Source organism: Schistocerca cancellata, chromosome 2 (genome assembly GCF_023864275.1).
Source record: "Schistocerca cancellata isolate TAMUIC-IGC-003103 chromosome 2, iqSchCanc2.1, whole genome shotgun sequence".
NCBI classification, from domain to species: Eukaryota; Metazoa; Arthropoda; class Insecta; order Orthoptera; family Acrididae; genus Schistocerca; species Schistocerca cancellata.
Genome location: NC_064627.1, coordinates 936367721 through 936386503, shown reverse-complemented (window position 1 = coordinate 936386503; position 18783 = coordinate 936367721). Strand labels below are relative to the sequence as shown.

At 41.6% G+C, this 18783-nt stretch overlaps 1 protein-coding gene across 1 annotated transcript in view; it reads right to left on the bottom strand.

The window, feature by feature from the left end:
- Positions 1–13139: 13139 nt before the first annotated feature.
- Positions 13140–18783, bottom strand: part of LOC126162907 (retinaldehyde-binding protein 1) — a 114043-nt gene continuing 108399 nt past the window's right edge. The window contains exon 8 of the mRNA XM_049919718.1: positions 13140–13312. Coding sequence (XP_049775675.1) covers positions 13275–13312 — 38 coding nt within the window. The 3' untranslated portion in view covers positions 13140–13274. The remainder of the gene's footprint in view (positions 13313–18783) is intronic.

The window sequence follows — 18783 nt, the reverse complement described above, 5'->3', positions numbered from 1 at the left end:
CATTTGCATATCACAGCATCTTCTTCCTGTCGGTTAAATTTCGCGTCTGTAGCACGTCATCTTCGTGGTGTAGAAATTTTAATGGCCAGTAGTGAATCTAGGAGTTTGCGTACGGAGTGACTGAAGCGGTACGACCACATAAAATTAATTGGGAGTCAGGCAGATGGGAAGCAGAAATAGGAAATGAAGTCCATCAACGAAGGAAGAAGCTTATAAACTACTCGATCGACCAGTACTTGGACAGTGCTGGTCAGTCTGTGAACCGTACCAGATGAGAATGGTAGAGGGAATAGAGAAATCTGTCCTGAGCGTCGAACTCCGCGAACGATTCCCTTGTTGTTTACGAGGGTGGAGGGTTCAACAAGGAATAGACTACATTATAGTAATCACCAGCAAGGTTTGAAGCTGGAGTTGAAACTGGAAACAGGCACCCATACTATTTCCTTCAAGCAGTGTGCATGTCTGAAGGAATACATTTATGTAAATACTAAAAATAAAGCTTCTGTGTAGTGTACAACTGAGAAAGATTTTTACAAACTTATGATTAATACTGTTTTTGGCAAAACTGTGCTAGACGCCATAGCGAAATTGACTTAGTTATTCGCTGGCAGGGGGATTATGACGCAGGAGATTATATTGCTGGGTCAAATTTCAAACGCTCCACAGTCTTTAATGAAGAATGGCTAAGTTTTCGGTAGAGTTCATGAAATCTTTTTATGTGGATATTTCTGTATCAGACTTACCTAAACACCACATGTCCCAGTTCCATTACGAGTTTTCAGAAACTCACTTTGCAGATTCAAAGTTGTTTTATATGCATATGGACAGTTTCATCTATTAGGTGAATGACTGCGTTCCATATGAACTAATGATGGACAAGCCTGATCCATTTAACACGTTTGAATATGCATAAGGTGATCGGCTTGATGAAAGTCGAGGCAAATGGCTCGCCGAGTGTTTGTAGGTCTCCATTCAAAAATGTACAGATATCATACAGACACAGATTCACCAGGCTAGTAAGGAACGTTGTGTGACATGTGGCCGCAGTGGATCTTGCTGCAGGACTGCTGGAAGTGGCTGTGCAGCTGTGTTGGCGGTGCTCCGCTTCCTCCTCTGCACATGATGCACTGAGTCAGTATTCAATCGCTAAGACATGAGGTGCATACCTTATTGCAACTGAGAATCAGTCTGTAGCGACATGACCACAAGCAGGCCATTTTTGCTGACAGGATCACAACCCTACTGTATGCACAGTATTCGCTTGAGTGATAGAGTGTATGCATGAATGTATGTTTCGTATATATGACGAAAATTCGTACACACACTCTCACTGTGAGTGTATGTGAAAATTGATGTACGTGTGATTGCATACTGAGTATGTTAGTTAGTTTGTTTTCCATACTATATGTGCTAGTTATAGTGTACTGGTTAATTCGCACTCTATGTGTATTTTACAGGATATTTAAAAAATACTTTGACAAACAGGTTTCTTACACGAAAACTGAAAAAAAGTGCAAATGAACGTATGTTGGAAAATCCAACGTTTGAGTTATTAATAAAAGTTAACATTCAACTGTTTTCCAGGTATACGCCAAGAACTTCACTTATCTATGCACCTGTTTGACTCGTTGTATCCAAGATTACGTCGTGTTTCCAGGAAGACTTGTTTACACTCGTCATTCATCTGTCCCCAACGTTCACTGTGTACATGTATGACAGGTAACGAGTTAACTGGAAGTGCTCCGTTCAAACATTGCAGCATATTCACTTCGTGAGCAGGCATGCTTAATTCTTACCTAAGGATGCGCGAATGATAATTGACAAGTGACTCCACAGCTGCATCAGACGTCGTTTCCAGACCAAGTCATCCAAACTTTCATGCAGTGAACCTTCGTATTGCCGAGACTGGATCAGTAACTCCACAGGTTATTGACAGAGAAAGACGACGTGTTGCTCATCCTCCTAATTAGGAAGAGTACGTCCAACAAAATGGTTCAAAAGGCTCTGAGCATTATGGGGCTTAATATCTGAGGTCATCAGTCCCATAGAAATTAGAGCTACTTAAACCTAACTAACCTAAGGACATCACACACATCCATGCCCGAGGCAGGATTCGAACCTGCGACTGTAGCGGTCGCGCGGTTCCAGACTGAAGCGCCTAAAACCGCTCCGTACGTCCTACAGGTTGTCGAAAAAGAGTCAGGCATCAGCATGAGACAAGTTGCCCCGGCATGTGGTACGTCTCCAAGTTCGTTATGGATGTTACTTAAAGGGCAACTCATGCATCCATATCTTCTTCAATTTTGTCCGCCCCGACAGCTGAGTGGTCAGCGCGACTTACTGTCATGCCAAGGGGCCCGGGTTCGATTCACGGCTGAGTCGGAGGTTTTCTCCGCTCAGGGACTGGGTGTTGTGTTGTCTCCATCATCACGATCTCATTCCCATCGACACTCAAGTCGCCGAAGTGACGTCGACTTAAACGACTTGCACAAGGCGACAGGTTTACGCGACGGAAGGCCCTAGCCACACGACATTTCCATTTTCATCTTCAACGTGTTCAGGGCCTTACGCCTGCTTGTCACCCTCCAAGGAGAATTTTTGAAACGTTTGGAGGATCTGGAATAACAAATTTCCACAGCCAACACACACAGGCAGATTGAAACCTCCTCATTCCTTACCTTATCAGCCTACCTAATTTTCAACATTCGTCTGTAGAAAATCCCAGACGCTTCGAATCTTTTCTGTTCCTATTTCCCCACTACCATACAATGGTGTACTCCAAACGTACATTCTCAGAAATGTCTTCCTCATTTAAGCCATACGCTTGATACTAGTGGATTTCTCTTGGCCAGGAATGCTCTTTTTGCCAGTGCTAGTCTGCTTTTGATTTCCTCCTTGCTCCGTCTGTCGTAGGTTACTTTACTGCCTAGGTAGCAGAAGTGCCTAACTTCATCTACTTCGTGACCATCAATTCTGATGTTAAGTTTCTCGCTGTTCTCATTTCTGCTACTTATCATTACTTTCGTCTTTCTTCGACTTATTTTCAATCGAAATTTTGTACTCATTAGACTGTTCAATCCATCCAGCAGACAGTGTAACTGTTACAAAATTGTTAAGGCTTTCGTGGCCACTTGTTGACAAACTGCCTATTGGCTTCTGTCTCGGGTTCTTCGGCCGACGTTCATCTAATGATTTTTCTGACGTGTCGCCAGCACGAGTGGCTGGCATAGTCAAAGCTTCACCCTGAGTTCACCACCGGCAATGGAGGGTGAAGCTTTGACAATGCCACCCACTCGTGCTGGCGAAACGTCAGAAAATCATTAGATGAACGTCGGCCGAAGAACCCGAGACAGAAGCCAATAGGCAGTGTAACTGTTCTTCACTTTCACTGAGGATAGTAATGTCATCAGAGATATTACCATTGATATCTTTTCACCTTGAATTTTAATTCCATTCTTGAACTTTTTTTTTACTTCCATCATTGCTTTTTCCATATATAGGTTGAACAATAACGACAAAAGACTGCGTCCTTGTCTTACACCCTTTTTAATCTGAGCATTTCGTTCTTCGTTTTGCACTCTTATTATCCCCTCTTGGTTCTTGTACATGTTCTATATTACTCGTCTCTCCTTATGGTTTACCTCTAATTCCCTCAGAATTTCTAACATCTTGTAACATTTTTCCACGTCGACAAATCCCACGTATGTGTCTTGTTTTTTCTTTAGTCTTGCTTCCATTATCAACGGTGTTGACAGAACTGCCTCCCTGGTGCCTTTATCTTCCCTAAAGCCAAACTGTTCGCCATCCAAACCAACTTCAATTTCCTTTTCCATTCTTCTGTATTTTATTCTTCTTAGAAACTTAGATGCTTGCGCCGTTAAGCTCACTGTGCGATAATTCTAGCACTTGTCAGCTCTTGCAGTCTTCGGAATTGTGTGGATGTTTTTTTTCTGAAAATCAGATGGTATATTGCGAGAGTCACACATTCTACACACCAACGTGGGTAGTCGTTTTGTTGCCTCTTCCCCCCAATGATTTTACATATTCTGATGGAATGTTACCCATCCCTTCTGTCGTATTTGATCTTAAGTCTTCCAAAGACTGATTCTAACACTGGATCCCCTATCTCTTCTATATGGACTTCTGTTTCTTCCTCTACCGCATCAGACAAGTCTTCCCCCCACAGAGGTCTCTCCACCTATCAACTCTCTCCTGTGCATTTAACAATGTGCAAGTACACGTACATTCACACACGTTTTGCTATAAGATGTGATGCATTGAAGGTGCAATGGAAACAGAAGCTTTAAAAATTGGCCTCATAGTAAATGAAAACAAAACAAAATATATGGTAATGTCACAATCTGAGGCCAGAAGAACAGCTAAAAACCTAAACATCAATGGGAAATGCTTCAATGGAGTGTCCCCTTTTAACTACTTGGGAGCCCTAATAACAAGTGATAACAGTATTGGAAAGGCTATAAGGGCTATACAAGCAGGAAGCAGAGCTTACTTTGCAAATATGCAAATTTTCAAAAATAGCCTTGTTACAAGAAAAACTAAACTACTAATATATAATTCCCTAGTCCGCCCAGTTATCACATACGGCTCAGAGGTATGGACGTTGACAGAACACGATAAAAATGCACTAAGAACCATTGAGCGAAAAATACTACGCAAAATCTATGGGCCAATAAGAGAGGAAGGAGGCTGGAGAATACGCTACAATGCCGAATTACAAGGGTTAATACAAGGCAGGGACATAGTAAAATTTGTGAAATCACAGAGAAGACGATGACTAGGTTACTTGGAGAGAAAGGCAGAGGATAGAATACCAAAGAAAATGATGAAAGGTATGATCCATTCAGTTAGGCGAAAAGGGAGACCTAGAAGAAGATGGATCGACAAGGTAGTAATGGATATCACCAGTATGGGAGTCCGGGGATGGAAAAGAGCAGCAAATAACCGAGAAGTGTGGAGGAAGATTGTTGAAGAAGCTAAGGCTCACCAAGGGCTGTAGCGCTACTGAAGAAGAAGAAGAATTACACGTACATTTCACACACCTTTTTCTATAAGATGTGATGCATTGAAGATGTTCATTTTTACAGCAGGCAGGCACATCTGCATTGCCCGCAACTTTTGTGTGAGAAAGGATGTATTTATACTGGACCTAAGGCAGGCGAGCTGGAAGGTGGTCAGATGACGGCCCGATCCAGCCCAGCACGGCACAGCGTTGGAATCCCTACCCAATTGGCGGCCGGAGACTGTGGCCACGGTAGCAAGATTCTCGTGATCGGCGTGTCCGGACACCGTGTAAGGGGAGGGGGTGTAGGGGGCTGGCCCCCATGTGATTTTTGTTTCAATAATAAAGACATAATTGTTCTTATTCTATCCCAGCAGCGGTGGTCGTTGTTTACGCGTAGCGCATATTGACTTAAACTTATGACAAGTGAACCTTAACATTATAGGAAAAACCAGGAATTTTTGTATTTTTCACAGTTTTATGCTTAGGATGCGATTCTGTACTTAGCACAAGTGTTCTGGCTGCAGCCATGTCCCAGGGACAACCATCTTGATTTTTGACATTATGGAGATCGGGACAACTGACAACCATGCAGGCTATGATTGTAACCCTGAGGTCCACCACACTGAACTGTGACGTCATAGAGAGATATAGGGATGGGGAAATCTGGCAACCATGCAGGGTGCACTCACATCCCTGAGGGCCACCATACTGGATTGTGACAGACAGCAGAGGTCCAGCACCTTGATTTTTTTTCTTTTTATTTCACATCAACAGGATAATTCCCTATGTTGGACTTCTTTGAATTTCCGCCATTTTACATTTACAATAAGCACTCTGCTTCCACAGTGACGTCATAGTAATTGGTGGGACCCGTAGCACAGTTGGGCTATTTTTTAATTCCTACTTTTTTATATTTATCACCATTTTATACACAGGGAAATTGGCCTGTGTCATTTGGGAAGAATTCTGGCAACAATTAATGACGTCATATGAGGACGGGAACGGGGAAATTGGCCACAGTACAGATTGAACTCGAACACTCCTAGCTATTCGACTCGTATCTACAAGGGGGTCGACATGTTAATTCATGGATTTGGCGTTGTTAGTGTCGGGGAGTGGCCTAATTCCGATCCTTTCATCTGCAACCCCTTGCGTACCCCAACTGTCCGAGATTAGTTTTATCAATGTGGAACTGTGAGAGCATTTTGTAAACGTTTGCGAATAATTTAACTCAGCCAGGGCGTGGGTACCAGCCCAGTGATCACGTGTGCAGGTGTGAAAGACCGCCTAAAAGCCACATCCAGGCAGACAGGCATACTAGCCCTAGTCGCTGATCAGGAGCTGGCGCATTTTCCCGAATCCCAGAAGCTTCGTGCTAACGCGCGCACTATCAGGGCGGTTCACTTATAATCAATGTGAACAATCTGACACTGTGAACCTTGCGTTTTACATACTGCTCTTCTTCCTTGCTACAGCGCTATAAAAATTGGATTCTTTCTTGTACACTTCTGGAAATGGAAAAAAGAACACATTGACACCGGTGTGTCAGACCCACCATACTTGCTCCGGACACTGCGAGAGGGCTGTACAAGCAATGATCACACGCACGGCACAGCGGACACACCAGGAACCGCGGTGTTGGCCGTCGAATGGCGCTAGCTGCGCAGCATTTGTGCACCGCCGCCGTCAGTGTCAGCCAGTTTGCCGTGGCATACGGAGCTCCATCGCAGTCTTTAACACTGGTAGCATGCCGCGACAGCGTGGACGTGAACCGTATGTGCAGTTGACGGACTTTGAGCGAGGGCGTATAGTGGGCATGCGGGAGGCCGGGTGGACGTACCGCCGAATTGCTCAACACGTGGGGCGTGAGGTCTCCACAGTACATCGATGTTGTCGCCAGTGGGCGACGGAAGGTGCACGTGCCCGTCGACCTGGGACCGGACCGCAGCGACGCACGGATGCACGCCAAGACCGTAGGATCCTACGCAGTGCCGTAGAGGACCGCACCGCCACTTCCCAGCAAATTAGGGACACTGTTGCTCCTGGGGTATCGGCGAGGACCATTCGCAACCGTCTCCATGAAGCTGGGCTACGGTCCCGCACACCGTTAGGCCGTCTTCCGCTCACGCCCCGACATCGTGCAGCCCGCCTCCAGTGGTGTCGCGACAGGTGTGAATGGAGGGACGAATGGAGACGTGTCGTCTTCAGCGATGAGAGTCGCTTCTGCCTTGGTGCCAATGATGGTCGTATGCGTGTTTGGCGCCGTGCAGGTGAGCGCCACAATCAGGACTGCATACGACCGAGGCACACAGGGCCAACACCCGGCATCATGGTGTGGGGAGCGATCTCCTACACTGGCCGTACACCACTGGTGATCGTCGAGGGGACACTGAATAGTGCACGGTACATCCAAACCGTCATCGAACCCATCGTTCTACCATTCCTAGACCGGCAAGGGAACTTGCTGTTCCAACAGGACAATGCACGTCCGCATGTATCCCGTGCCACCCAACGTGCTCTAGAAGGTGTAAGTCAACTACCCTGGCCAGCAAGATCTCCGGATCTGTCCCCCATTGAGCATGTTTGGGACTGGATGAAGCGTCGTCTCACGCGGTCTGCACGTCCAGCACGAACGCTGGTCCAACTGAGGCGCCAGGTGGAAATGGCATGGCAAGCCGTTCCACAGGACTACATCCAGCATCTCTACGATCGTCTCCATGGGAGAATAGCAGCCTGCATTGCTGCGAAAGGTGATATACACTGTACTAGTGCCGACATTGTGCATGGTCTGTTGCCTGTGTCTATGTGCCTGTGGTTCTGTCAGTGTGATCATGTGATGTATCTGACCCCAGGAATGTGTCAATAAAGTTTCCCCTTCCTGGGACAATGAATTCACGGTGTTCTTATTTCTATTTCCAGGAGTGTACATAATGGTATTAACTATACAGGTAACCATTTCACTCCCATTTTCAGGACCTTTTCGTCTGTCGGAGCATGTCTACTGGTCTGTATTATAATAAAGTGTCATCACAAAAATATATTTCCGTCTCTTGGCTATTAAACATCATCTTTTAAGAGTCCTTTTACAACTGGGTGATTGGTAACTCGACAGGTAATAACCTCTGTATAAAACTGTCGTCCGTTAATCTACTTCTTTCTCGTACAGTAATGTTGAGAAAGTTAACAACCAACACAAAATTATAAGTATTGCATTCTTTCTGTGTCGTGATTTTACTCTAAATTAAAATTATTAGTCACCCAGATTATTGTTTACCTCCTGTATTCTTACAGATGATATACTATTGTGGCGTAACATGCTTCAACAGCTAGTTAACTGTAATCAAAATACTCAATTCATCAATGTGCAATGCCAACTAAAATTACCAAGGAAATTAAATGTCAATTTTGGCAACAATGCTTATGATGTACACAACTGTTGAAAGCTGTTATAGATACGTTACTCTGTCGTTAAAATTCTAAAGTATTAGTTTTCATTTCATTGTTGTTGCATACCAATGTTATTAAATATGTTTGTGTCTCCCATTCAGCATGTAGTAACAGGATGCTACAAGAGTATTGGAAGTAAATGTTCTTTTCTGGCTTGTGATAAACAGCCTAAATTATATGTAGAGGTCATTAGAATTTATAAATATTTCGTTTTTAGTATGATTTATTTTGGGGAAAATATGGCTGGCATCTTCAGTTGACATTGAGCACTTGTGTTTTCTTTCAGGAGTGATAATAATTTATGCGCTGTATATAAAATAACAATTATTTTTGAGGAAGATGGAAACAGAATAATATGATCGGTTGGTATTATTCCTCATTGTGAAACATAAGGCGGATATACTGAAGAAGATTCTGATTTATCAGGTGATGAAGTTCAAGGAAAAACTTGTCGTCTCCCCGCACATGCGCTAATGGCACAGGCACAAGTTCATTTTGAGGAAAATGAACATGTTGTTGTAAACGCAAAGGGAAAGAATAAGGGCACGTCAAAGACAAGTTTTGTGTTGAGTGAAAGAGGTCAAGGAGAAGATAAAATTGAGAAATCCGCAGTGACATCACGAAGGGAACGGAGAAGGGCAGACTAAGTCAAAATTTTGCAGTTATTCACATATAACTCAGGAACAAGAAGCAGCAGAAGAAACTGACGACTCAGCAGATATTCTAGCCCCATTCGAGTTCTCGAGGAGCAAGTCAAGTATAAAACCCACCACCTCAATATGGGACCACATGAAAAAGTCAAGCTAGAACTAAAAGAAGAAAATGAGTCTTATGGTCCACATCTGTTAGATTTTCTTTAAAATAGAATTAAATCCCCAATGGATTCTTTCAAAAAAAATTCTCTGAGGAGTTAATAAATTTTATTGTCTCTTAAACAAATTTATGTGTTGCACAGATAGGTAAGCATAATTTGCATATTTCTTATGATGAGTTATGCACTGTTCTGGAAATTCTCTCATCTTACCATAGATTGCCAAATAAAGAATGTATTGGCACGAGGAACCTGATTGCAAAGTAGCTTTACTTCCAGACTCTATGAGGTGAAACAGATTTGAAGAAACCTTGCAATATGTACACTTGGATGGCAAATCAAAGAGAAATGAAGAAGAGTTTTATAAAGTGAGGCCACCGTTTAACTTTCTCAATGATGCTGTCAAATAAATTCCCTGTGACGATGCAGTGTCGGTTGATGAGAGTATTGTACCATATTACGAGATACTTGCTGCTAAACAGTTTATAAAAGGCAAGTAAATTATGTTTGGTTTCGAGTTGCGATTTTGGCAAATCCTAACGACAACATTGTGCATGCAGAACTTTACTTTGGCACACTCATGAAAATACCTAAAACTGTCTTGGCCTGGGTGGGGATGCAGTAACTGATTTGATTCAGCATGGAAATATTCCACGTAGCACAAAATCCTGTGCAAAAGAAACCAGGGTGGCACAGGGACAAATGAGAGAGCATAGTTGGAAAGGAATTGAATCTGCCATCGAAGAAATAAAAAAGAGGAATATGTGATCCAATATCTGGTGCGAGTAGACAGCCATGAGATGGAACGAAAGTGAAGTAGTGACAGTTCTTTCCAATTGCGATAGTATAGAACCTTTGCCAAATTTGGAAAGATTCAGCAGAACAGAGAGAAGGAGAGTAACAGTAAATTTGGCCCATGCTGTGAAACAATATAATCTGCATACAGGAGAGGCTGATTTGGATAATCAGTTCACAGCTCTATACAGAACAAGAAATGAGGATTAAAAAATGGTGGTGGTCCCTGTTTGCCATGGGGTATCGAAGTATGTTGTGTACAGGTTCAGTTGTTACATCAGATGTTGGGAAATGACCTGCCATATGTTCAGTTTCGAAACCTTGTTGTTCTTCAAATTCTGAAAACGCATGGCGCCCCAAGAGCAAATCTTGGTCCATCATCAAGATTTCTTTCATTAGACGATATAAATCAAGATAGAAAAGATCATTTCATCATCGTAGCTGCAAGATATGTCAAAATCAAACGTATATATGTGTGCGAGACTACAAGTACCAGTTAACCAGGTTGTTGTGAGGCGTATCATAAATTTTGAAGTACCGCTAAGCTAAGAAGAATAAGGGAAAATGTTATAGAGACGAGACTTTCTTAAAATGAGTTAAAACTGGTTTCACTGCTTAGAAATTAATGTATTACATTGTTGTTGTTGTGGTCTTCAGTCCAGAGACTGGTTTGATGCAGCTCTCCATGCTACTCTGTCCTCTGCAAGCTTCTGCATCTCCCAGTACCTACTGCAACCCACATCCTTCTGAATTTGTTTAGTGTATTCATCTCTTGGCCTCCCCCTACGATTTTTACCCTCCACGCTGCCCTCCAATACCAAATTGGTGATCCCTTGGTGCCTCAGAATATGCCCTACCAACCGATCCCTTCTTCTAGTCAAGTTGTGCCACAAACTCCTCTTCTCTCCAATCCTATTCAATACTTCCTCATTAGTTATGTGATCTACCCAGTTAATCTTCAGAATTCTTCCGTAGCACCACATTTCGAAAGCTTCTATTCTCTTCTTCTCGAAACTATTTATCGTCCATGTTTAACTTCCATACATGACTGCATTCCATACAAATACTTTCAGAAACGACTACCTGACACTTTAATCTATACTCGATGTTAACAAATTTCTCTTCTTCAGAAACGCTTTCCTTGCCATTGCCAGTCTACATTTTATATCCTCTCTACTTCTACCATCATCAGTTATTTTGCTCCCCAAATAGCAGAAGTCCTTCACTACTTTAAGCGTCTCATTTCCTAATCTAATACCCGCAGCATCACCCGATTTAATTCGGCTACATTCCATTATCCTTGTTATGCTTTTTTTGAGGTATTACATTACATGTATTTTTGTTGTGTACATAGTTCCACGTAGTCAGCGCGTACACAACTTTCCCAATAGAGCGCGCCCCGCTAAGCACAACAGCGCAGGCGCAGCGCTCGTCCGTCTCCGCACTACGAGATGGCGCTGTCTTAGAGGCGGACCAAATTCTGCTTCCGCCGATCCGCGTATTAATATGTAACGCAGCCAATGAGATTGCTGCTAACGTAGATCACACTCGCGCAGTGATACCTGAACGCTCGAGGTATTATAACGAATGTACAGACCTCCGATTAGTCAGTCTGCACCAGTCTGTACCAGTCTGCATTTGTCTGTACCAGTCTATAGTCAAGTTTCAGTCTGCGCCTAATAAGATTATCATATTCCTGTACATAGCCATGAAGATAAATGAATAGACACTTTGTCAAGTATCAGAGATATGTGAGAATAAGATTAACGTAACAAGACCAAGGGAACTTCAGATCGTCAATTGCAAACAGCATCCAGAATCAAGTTACGTAATGTCTATCCTTTTTATTATTTTAATAAATGTGTGTGAAAATTAATCAAGTTTTGTTTAAAGTTGGTCACCGTCAATTTGCTACTCTAAGCGTGCAAGTGGCATTTCTATCGTCTGACCTAACGGCAAAAGATAAACACGCCACGATAAGACCACGAGACATATTACTGACACTCGCCTACTTCGTTGGAGCGACAAGTCAAATAATCTGATGGTGTGTGTACCGAAGGTCTTACAGTACGCACACCACAATTTTTAAAGTAAGTAACAATGTGTAATAGTAGTAGAGTTAAAAAAATGCTTTTCATTTATTATCTTAAGTGCCCAATGGCAACTTAAATTGTCATCAATTTTCAGGACTGTATCAGTAAAAGTTAAATTTAAATAAGGTTCTTCCTGTAAACCCTATTATAAAACACTTACCTACAACTACTTTTAACTAGAAAATTTACCTTAATAATTCTGGGCACTAATGGGTTAATGTTGTAATTGTATTCTTGTAACAGTTGTTGTCCTGTTTTGTGCTATTGGCAGTCAATGGCTACATAACTGTGAAGTTCGTGAACTACCCAAGAGCATAGCAACTGTGGCACTACATTCGACACTAGAGAAACAGCAAAGAGAAGCATTACTCAGTCCAGTATTCATCAAGCCAACTACTGACCGTATATTCATCAAACTGCCATAAACTCCAAGAGTGAAAATTTGTTTCACGAGGGACGAAAAAGAAATACATTAAAGAGGAAGAATCAATATTAACATATAATTCTTAGGTAGTAATCACGAATAAGTAAAGGAAACTTTAAATGGTGCAACAGGCACTGAACTAATTATAAAACCTGAGTGATAAAAGGAGAACCTCCATATATATTTTAGGGTTTCCTTGGTAGTAACTGAGCCTTGTGTTCTCATTTCGTTCTCTTTTCTTCCATTTTGCTCAATCATATTTCCCAAGTACTTGACACTTTCCAGTTGTAACTAGGATCTCACATTTGTTTACGTTAAATTCGAAATACCTACTGAACAACCAACAAGCAGATTTCTACAGCTGTGGTCTTCATCAACTGATCCGTCACTGGGAAAAATGTGTTGTATTGATCATGAGTATGTAGAGAAAGTTTAACACTATCACTCAGTTTCTTTGTCGTAGCCTGATTTTTTTCGACGTGATGTTGTCCTATGACTGATGAAAAGGAGAATGTAAAGGACATTTGTGACGTGAATAGTCATATGTACAAAAGTAATTATATATTTAGTGTAGTAATATAAGGAACATCACATTAAAAGGAATGTATAAATTTGTTTGAACACAAAATGAGAAATTCCTGCGCAGGGGCCGATACTGCGGCGGATGTCACAAGTCACTCGTCACTTGCTCTGCTGCACCAGACCGTACGAGTTCCACTCTGCAACAGAGAACAGGGACGCTTTCAGAAAATTACCTCTACACACACACACACACACACACACACACACACACACACACACACACACACACACTAGCTGACACCACAAAGGTAGGCTAAGTGCGGGGAACGACGAAATAAAGTCCCATAACATTTTGACACATGAAGAGTAGCACCGAGGCAGATTACAAAGTTATTAGAACTGAATATATAGTGATATTACTTCTACTTTTTGAACAGTCTAATGTGATCCTGTTACATCGATCCTGTGAAACAGAGAGCGAACAGTTTCCTCTTCTGTCGATAGCAAACTTTTTAACGAAAGGCAGTTTGAAAAAAGCAATCTTAGAAACCGTGAAACATGAACAGGTGAATATCCTAGGGAATGAATGTGAGAGATACAATCCTTTTAGGTCCTCGAATTATACGATATAATTTACAGATCTTTGCCTACGAAATTATTAGCGATATTGTATAATTAACATATTTGTAATTTCTCTTAAACAAACAGTGCAGTCGGCATTAAATGTGGCACATTGCATCCATACGAGTCGACTTATAGTAGTCTTAGAACAAAACGGTATATTTCACAGATATCTGGCACACTCTTAGCGTGTATTTCAGTTTTACCAGATATTTTGCAATGACAATTTTAAGACCATGTAACATACTAATTAGAACAAGACATTATAAATAACACAAACACAAACATGAGTGTTACATTTAAACATATTAGAGGCACTAATTTCTTCATTGATATGTATACACATAAATCTGTAATTTTTAAATCACTATTATATTATTTTGTCTGTAATAAGAACACAGAACAAACTGGAATTCCTTTTTCTCGGTTATCACACTTACTATTAGTGATCAAGTGTCACCTGTACTTGGGACTTCTTTCTAAGTTTCTTGATATATGTGAGGTACAATAGTATGGAATATAACCATGTACGTATCTATGCATCGGTAAAACAAGGAAATCTTATGCAATACATATTTGCAATTCTGAGTTTAGCTGAATTATACGCAGTTTTACTTCGACATCGTGATTTACCTGTGTGCCTGTTTTATCACATTTCTTATCAGTTGCTTTCCAAAGTGCCTTAGATCCTGGAAAGTGGAAGAGAAACACTGGCAGAATGAAGTTGAGGGAGCTTCTTTCGACTACTACCTTCACCAACTGTGTCTGTTTTCATTCCATATAGTACATCTGCACACTTGCTGCTGCAGCCATGCTTAATATTCTAAATACTGGGAAAGCTTTGCTTAATAGTTATCTCCCAGAATCTTTTCATGCACTATAATTTCATAGAGAGAGAGAGAGAGAGAGAGAGAGAGAGAGAGAGAGAGAGAAACGTTGGAAGTGGGATACTGGGATCGCTTGAGTGTCGACGTAAGGGCAGAAATTGTCGGTGAAACACTCGTAGAGGCCGTACACTTTACCAAGAAGATTAAACGGTGCTGCTTATCACCGATTTCTGGGTGATGAATTTCCGGCACTGTTGGAGAACGTTACCCTTGCAGAAATACAATGACTGTGGTTTGTGCACGAGGATCCACCACCCTATTTTCTACGAATTGTGTAACAGTAGCTCACCACAACTTTTCATGGGCGACGGATTCGTCGAGGTTGTCCGTTAGCATGTCCTCCCCGTTCATCGAGCCTGAAGCCGTTGTATTTCTGGCTGTGGCGACATTTTTAAGGCATTGGTGTACGCCCAATCCATCGACAATGTCCAGACGTTACAGAAGAATGTGACCAATGAATGTGATGCGATGCAAATGGAGCCATGGTGTATTTGAAGGAGTGTGTGATTCAGTGCAAAGAAGGGATGAAGAATGTGACAGGATGCGTGGTAACCACATGCAACCCTGTCTATGTCGTCTATTATTACGTGGCGTGGCAGTGGGGAATGACAGAACAGATTGTGCCATTTCTCAACAGGTATTGGTTTCTAGACATAATACGTACTAAAGCAACTTGCGTTCTAGTTTTGACCAAACTACGTTCTGCAGGAATATGTGACACTTTTCTTAAACAACCTGTACATAACAGCTTCAGACGTCTGGTTACTGGATGAATACACACTGGATAATTTGCACGCCATGAGTTATGCTGCCTCAGTACATTGATGGCCTACACAGTTTCTAACTTTATTACTTGACCTGCTGTGTTAAGCCTTAAACGTGAGATTATCCCACTTAATGAGCAGATTATGGCAGCATTTTAAATTTTTAAATTCGGTCAATAATTGTATGAAATTCTGAAATTCAAATTTTTGTTGCCCCTTTAAGCCTTAGATACGCAACCCGCTACTGAAATTGGGTTTCTCTTTTAGTTGTTTAGTGCCATAGACTGCAATTAGGTACTTCTCAAAAAATGTATATGGAAATCTTCGGTAATATATAAAAAAAGGAGATACTTCTAAGTTTTGTGTTACGAAGTTGACTTTGTATACATGGTTAGTAGTGTTTTAATAACTGGAAATTCATCTGTGTTTCATGTGACCTTCTTGCACCCTAACTGTCTGAGAAGTACTGACAGATGATACGTAGAACGCATCAACCTTTCGTGAAATATTTTAGTCTCTTAATACTCGTAATCCTTGACATATTTGGCCTGTTATGTCCATTTCACTCTGTATACCATTATCCTAACACTACATAGGAATCCGACAATGGGGTAAAGTCTATAAAACGAATGATGTCTGTAAACTTTCTGACATTATAATAATTCTTGTTAAACGCTTTGTGAACATAAATCTCGGAGACTGTAAATTCAGCACAAGGAAGATGTGAACACCTGTGAGAGGCTGTTACTAAACGGCTGTGATGACTTGCAAATTTCTCAGAGTAAACATCAATTAAAGTCGCATTGCAATTTTGTTTCTTCTTATATGTTCATTGCTTACAGGAAACGTTCAGAGATTAATAGCATGACCTCTACGTAAAACAATACTGCTTGGTAACACTACTCAGCACAAATTACATAAACCGCAAATGGAATATTTTACGTTCCATACTTTTTCTGTCGCCTTGTGACTTCATTTCTGACGCCGATGAATAACTCTAACGATGATGAAGCAGATAGTTGCTAACCAAGTGTGTCACATGTGGTCTTTCTGCTTTTGTGATACACATCCTCAAATAATAGCTCATCTGTACCACTAAACAGCTGATTCTTGCCTGCTGGCAACTAAAATGTCAGTGAAAAGGGACAGTCAAAGTTAATATTTGGTAAACATGAGGACATCGAATCACGGGTCTCTTCCTCTTTAGCACTGCAGCTCTCGATGAGCCACGCCCTCTATTTTATGGTTACCTCCACTATCCGAATATCTCCATTTTGGCAGGTTGATTGAACGTATTTTCAGCCATTTTGTCTCTGGATGTCCTTTTTTTCTGGTGGAAGAGAATTTTGCTTTCATTATTGTCTTGGGCATGCTATCAACTGCCAACCTCGCCAAATGTGGTATAAAATGCATTTCCTTTGATATTATGAATTTAAAAATAACTTGACTTGCATAAAATTCAGTAATTGTTCGTTATATCTTATTTGGCATCGTTAATGCACTTCTCACAGGGTCGCCGATTTTACGTAGGATGTTTCATTGAAATGGTCTCAGTTTATTTATTTTCACTTCTGCTAACGTCCATAATTCTGGCCGATAAGCGACTGATTGCGTAGTATACGTAAATAAACCGTCGATATTCCCATATATACCGTATAAGTATTTTGTAAAGCCTCACATTCGTACACAAACTGCAGTTAACGAATACACCAGAGTCTGTCATTTGTTTTACCAATAACCGAACCTATGAATTCATTTTAGCAGACACCATTTTTGTCGAATATTAATGCATTACAATCACAATCAAGTTCATTGTCTTATCGTACAGACTTGCACGCTCCAGAGAGCTAAAACTCGGAAGTGAAAATGATATAGTTCACAGACTTCTTTTTCAGTTTGTATCCTGGTGTCATGTGAGACATAATGACTATTCTTGTCAAACTGAGACAATAAAATGAATGGAAAACTTAATAACAAAATCTGTCTACTGACTTTAAAGAATTTTTAATATGCCTAAGCATATTCCGAACTCACATCTTCATCTCTTATGTAAGAACATTCATTGCGATTTCGACACGCCTAACATAACAAAAAATCTCGATGATAAACCTGTGAGTTCGAAATGTACATTTTCATAAAAAAAGGCTATAAAGACTGTAGATGGACTTTAATACAAAGTTTTCCGTTTACATATTGACACTTCGCTACGTTTCAGTACTGCCACATATTGTTCCTGCTGTGCGTGTAAATACTAGCTCAGCAGCTGGGCTGGTCCAGTTATGTATTTACTCCAAACTTCAAGTAGTTCATCTCTTCCTCCTCCCTTTCTCGGTCCATAAGATTCCTAACCTCCTCTCTGTCCATCTCCTTCACCCTCTCTCTGTTCACCTCCTCCACCCAGACACTCTGTCCATCTCCTCTTGCCCCTCTCTATTTCCATGTCCTCCTTCCGCTGTCTCTCTCTCTCTCTCTGTCAATCTGTACCTCCCCTCTCAGTCCATCTCCTTCTCCCTCCTCTAATTCCATCTCCTCCTCCTCTCTCTTTCTCAGTCTTCTCCTTCCCCTTCTCACCATTCATCTCCCCCCTCTTGTTTTCTGTGTCCACCTCCTTTTCCCTCCTCTCTCTATCCGCCTCTTCTTCTTCCCTTTCTCTGTCCGTTTCTTCCACCCTCATCTGTCTCTTCATCTCCTTCTCCCTCTCTCTCTGCCTATTTCTTCGCCCCCCCCCCCCCCGTCTTTGTCCATCTCCTTCTCTTTCCTTTCTCCGCCTTTCTCCACCTCTCCCCTTTCTCTGTGTATTTCCCCCTCCCCTATCCCTGACCAGCTCCTCCACCTCCAGTCTGTGCCTATCTCTTCGTGTCCCCTCCCCTCGCTGTCTATTTCCTCCCCCCACCTTTCTCTCTCTCCACGTTATCACGCTCACCTCAATAGCAGGCCTGTAGTTCTTACCCCTACAGTGTTTCTTTCCAGATTCTAACTAATACGTGTACCACATTTGATTGAAATCGTTCCAGGGATTTAGGATGAGCTTTTTACCTGTGGCTTTGCCCCCAAATGCACACGTGAAATGTATTTCGCACATATTTAACATATTTCACACGTATTTGTAGGCATAGTTGACCTGTATGTCAAACAAATTTCGCCATGCAGTTTCATTTTCATGCAGCCCAATGTTTATGAAGGGGTATCTCTTGAACTGTTTGCTGAAAAATCGTGTAATTTTTCTGGTACATTCAGTGGTATATTCGAATACTGTCTGTAAAATGTGTCAAGAATGTTCGTAGTAAAGAAGTAAAAAACTAAAACGCAATTCCTTAAGCGGCAGTTATTCAGTAAGTGAAACGTGTACCAAGTTTGGTTGAAATCGGTCCTATGTTTTAAAATGAGATAGGGAAC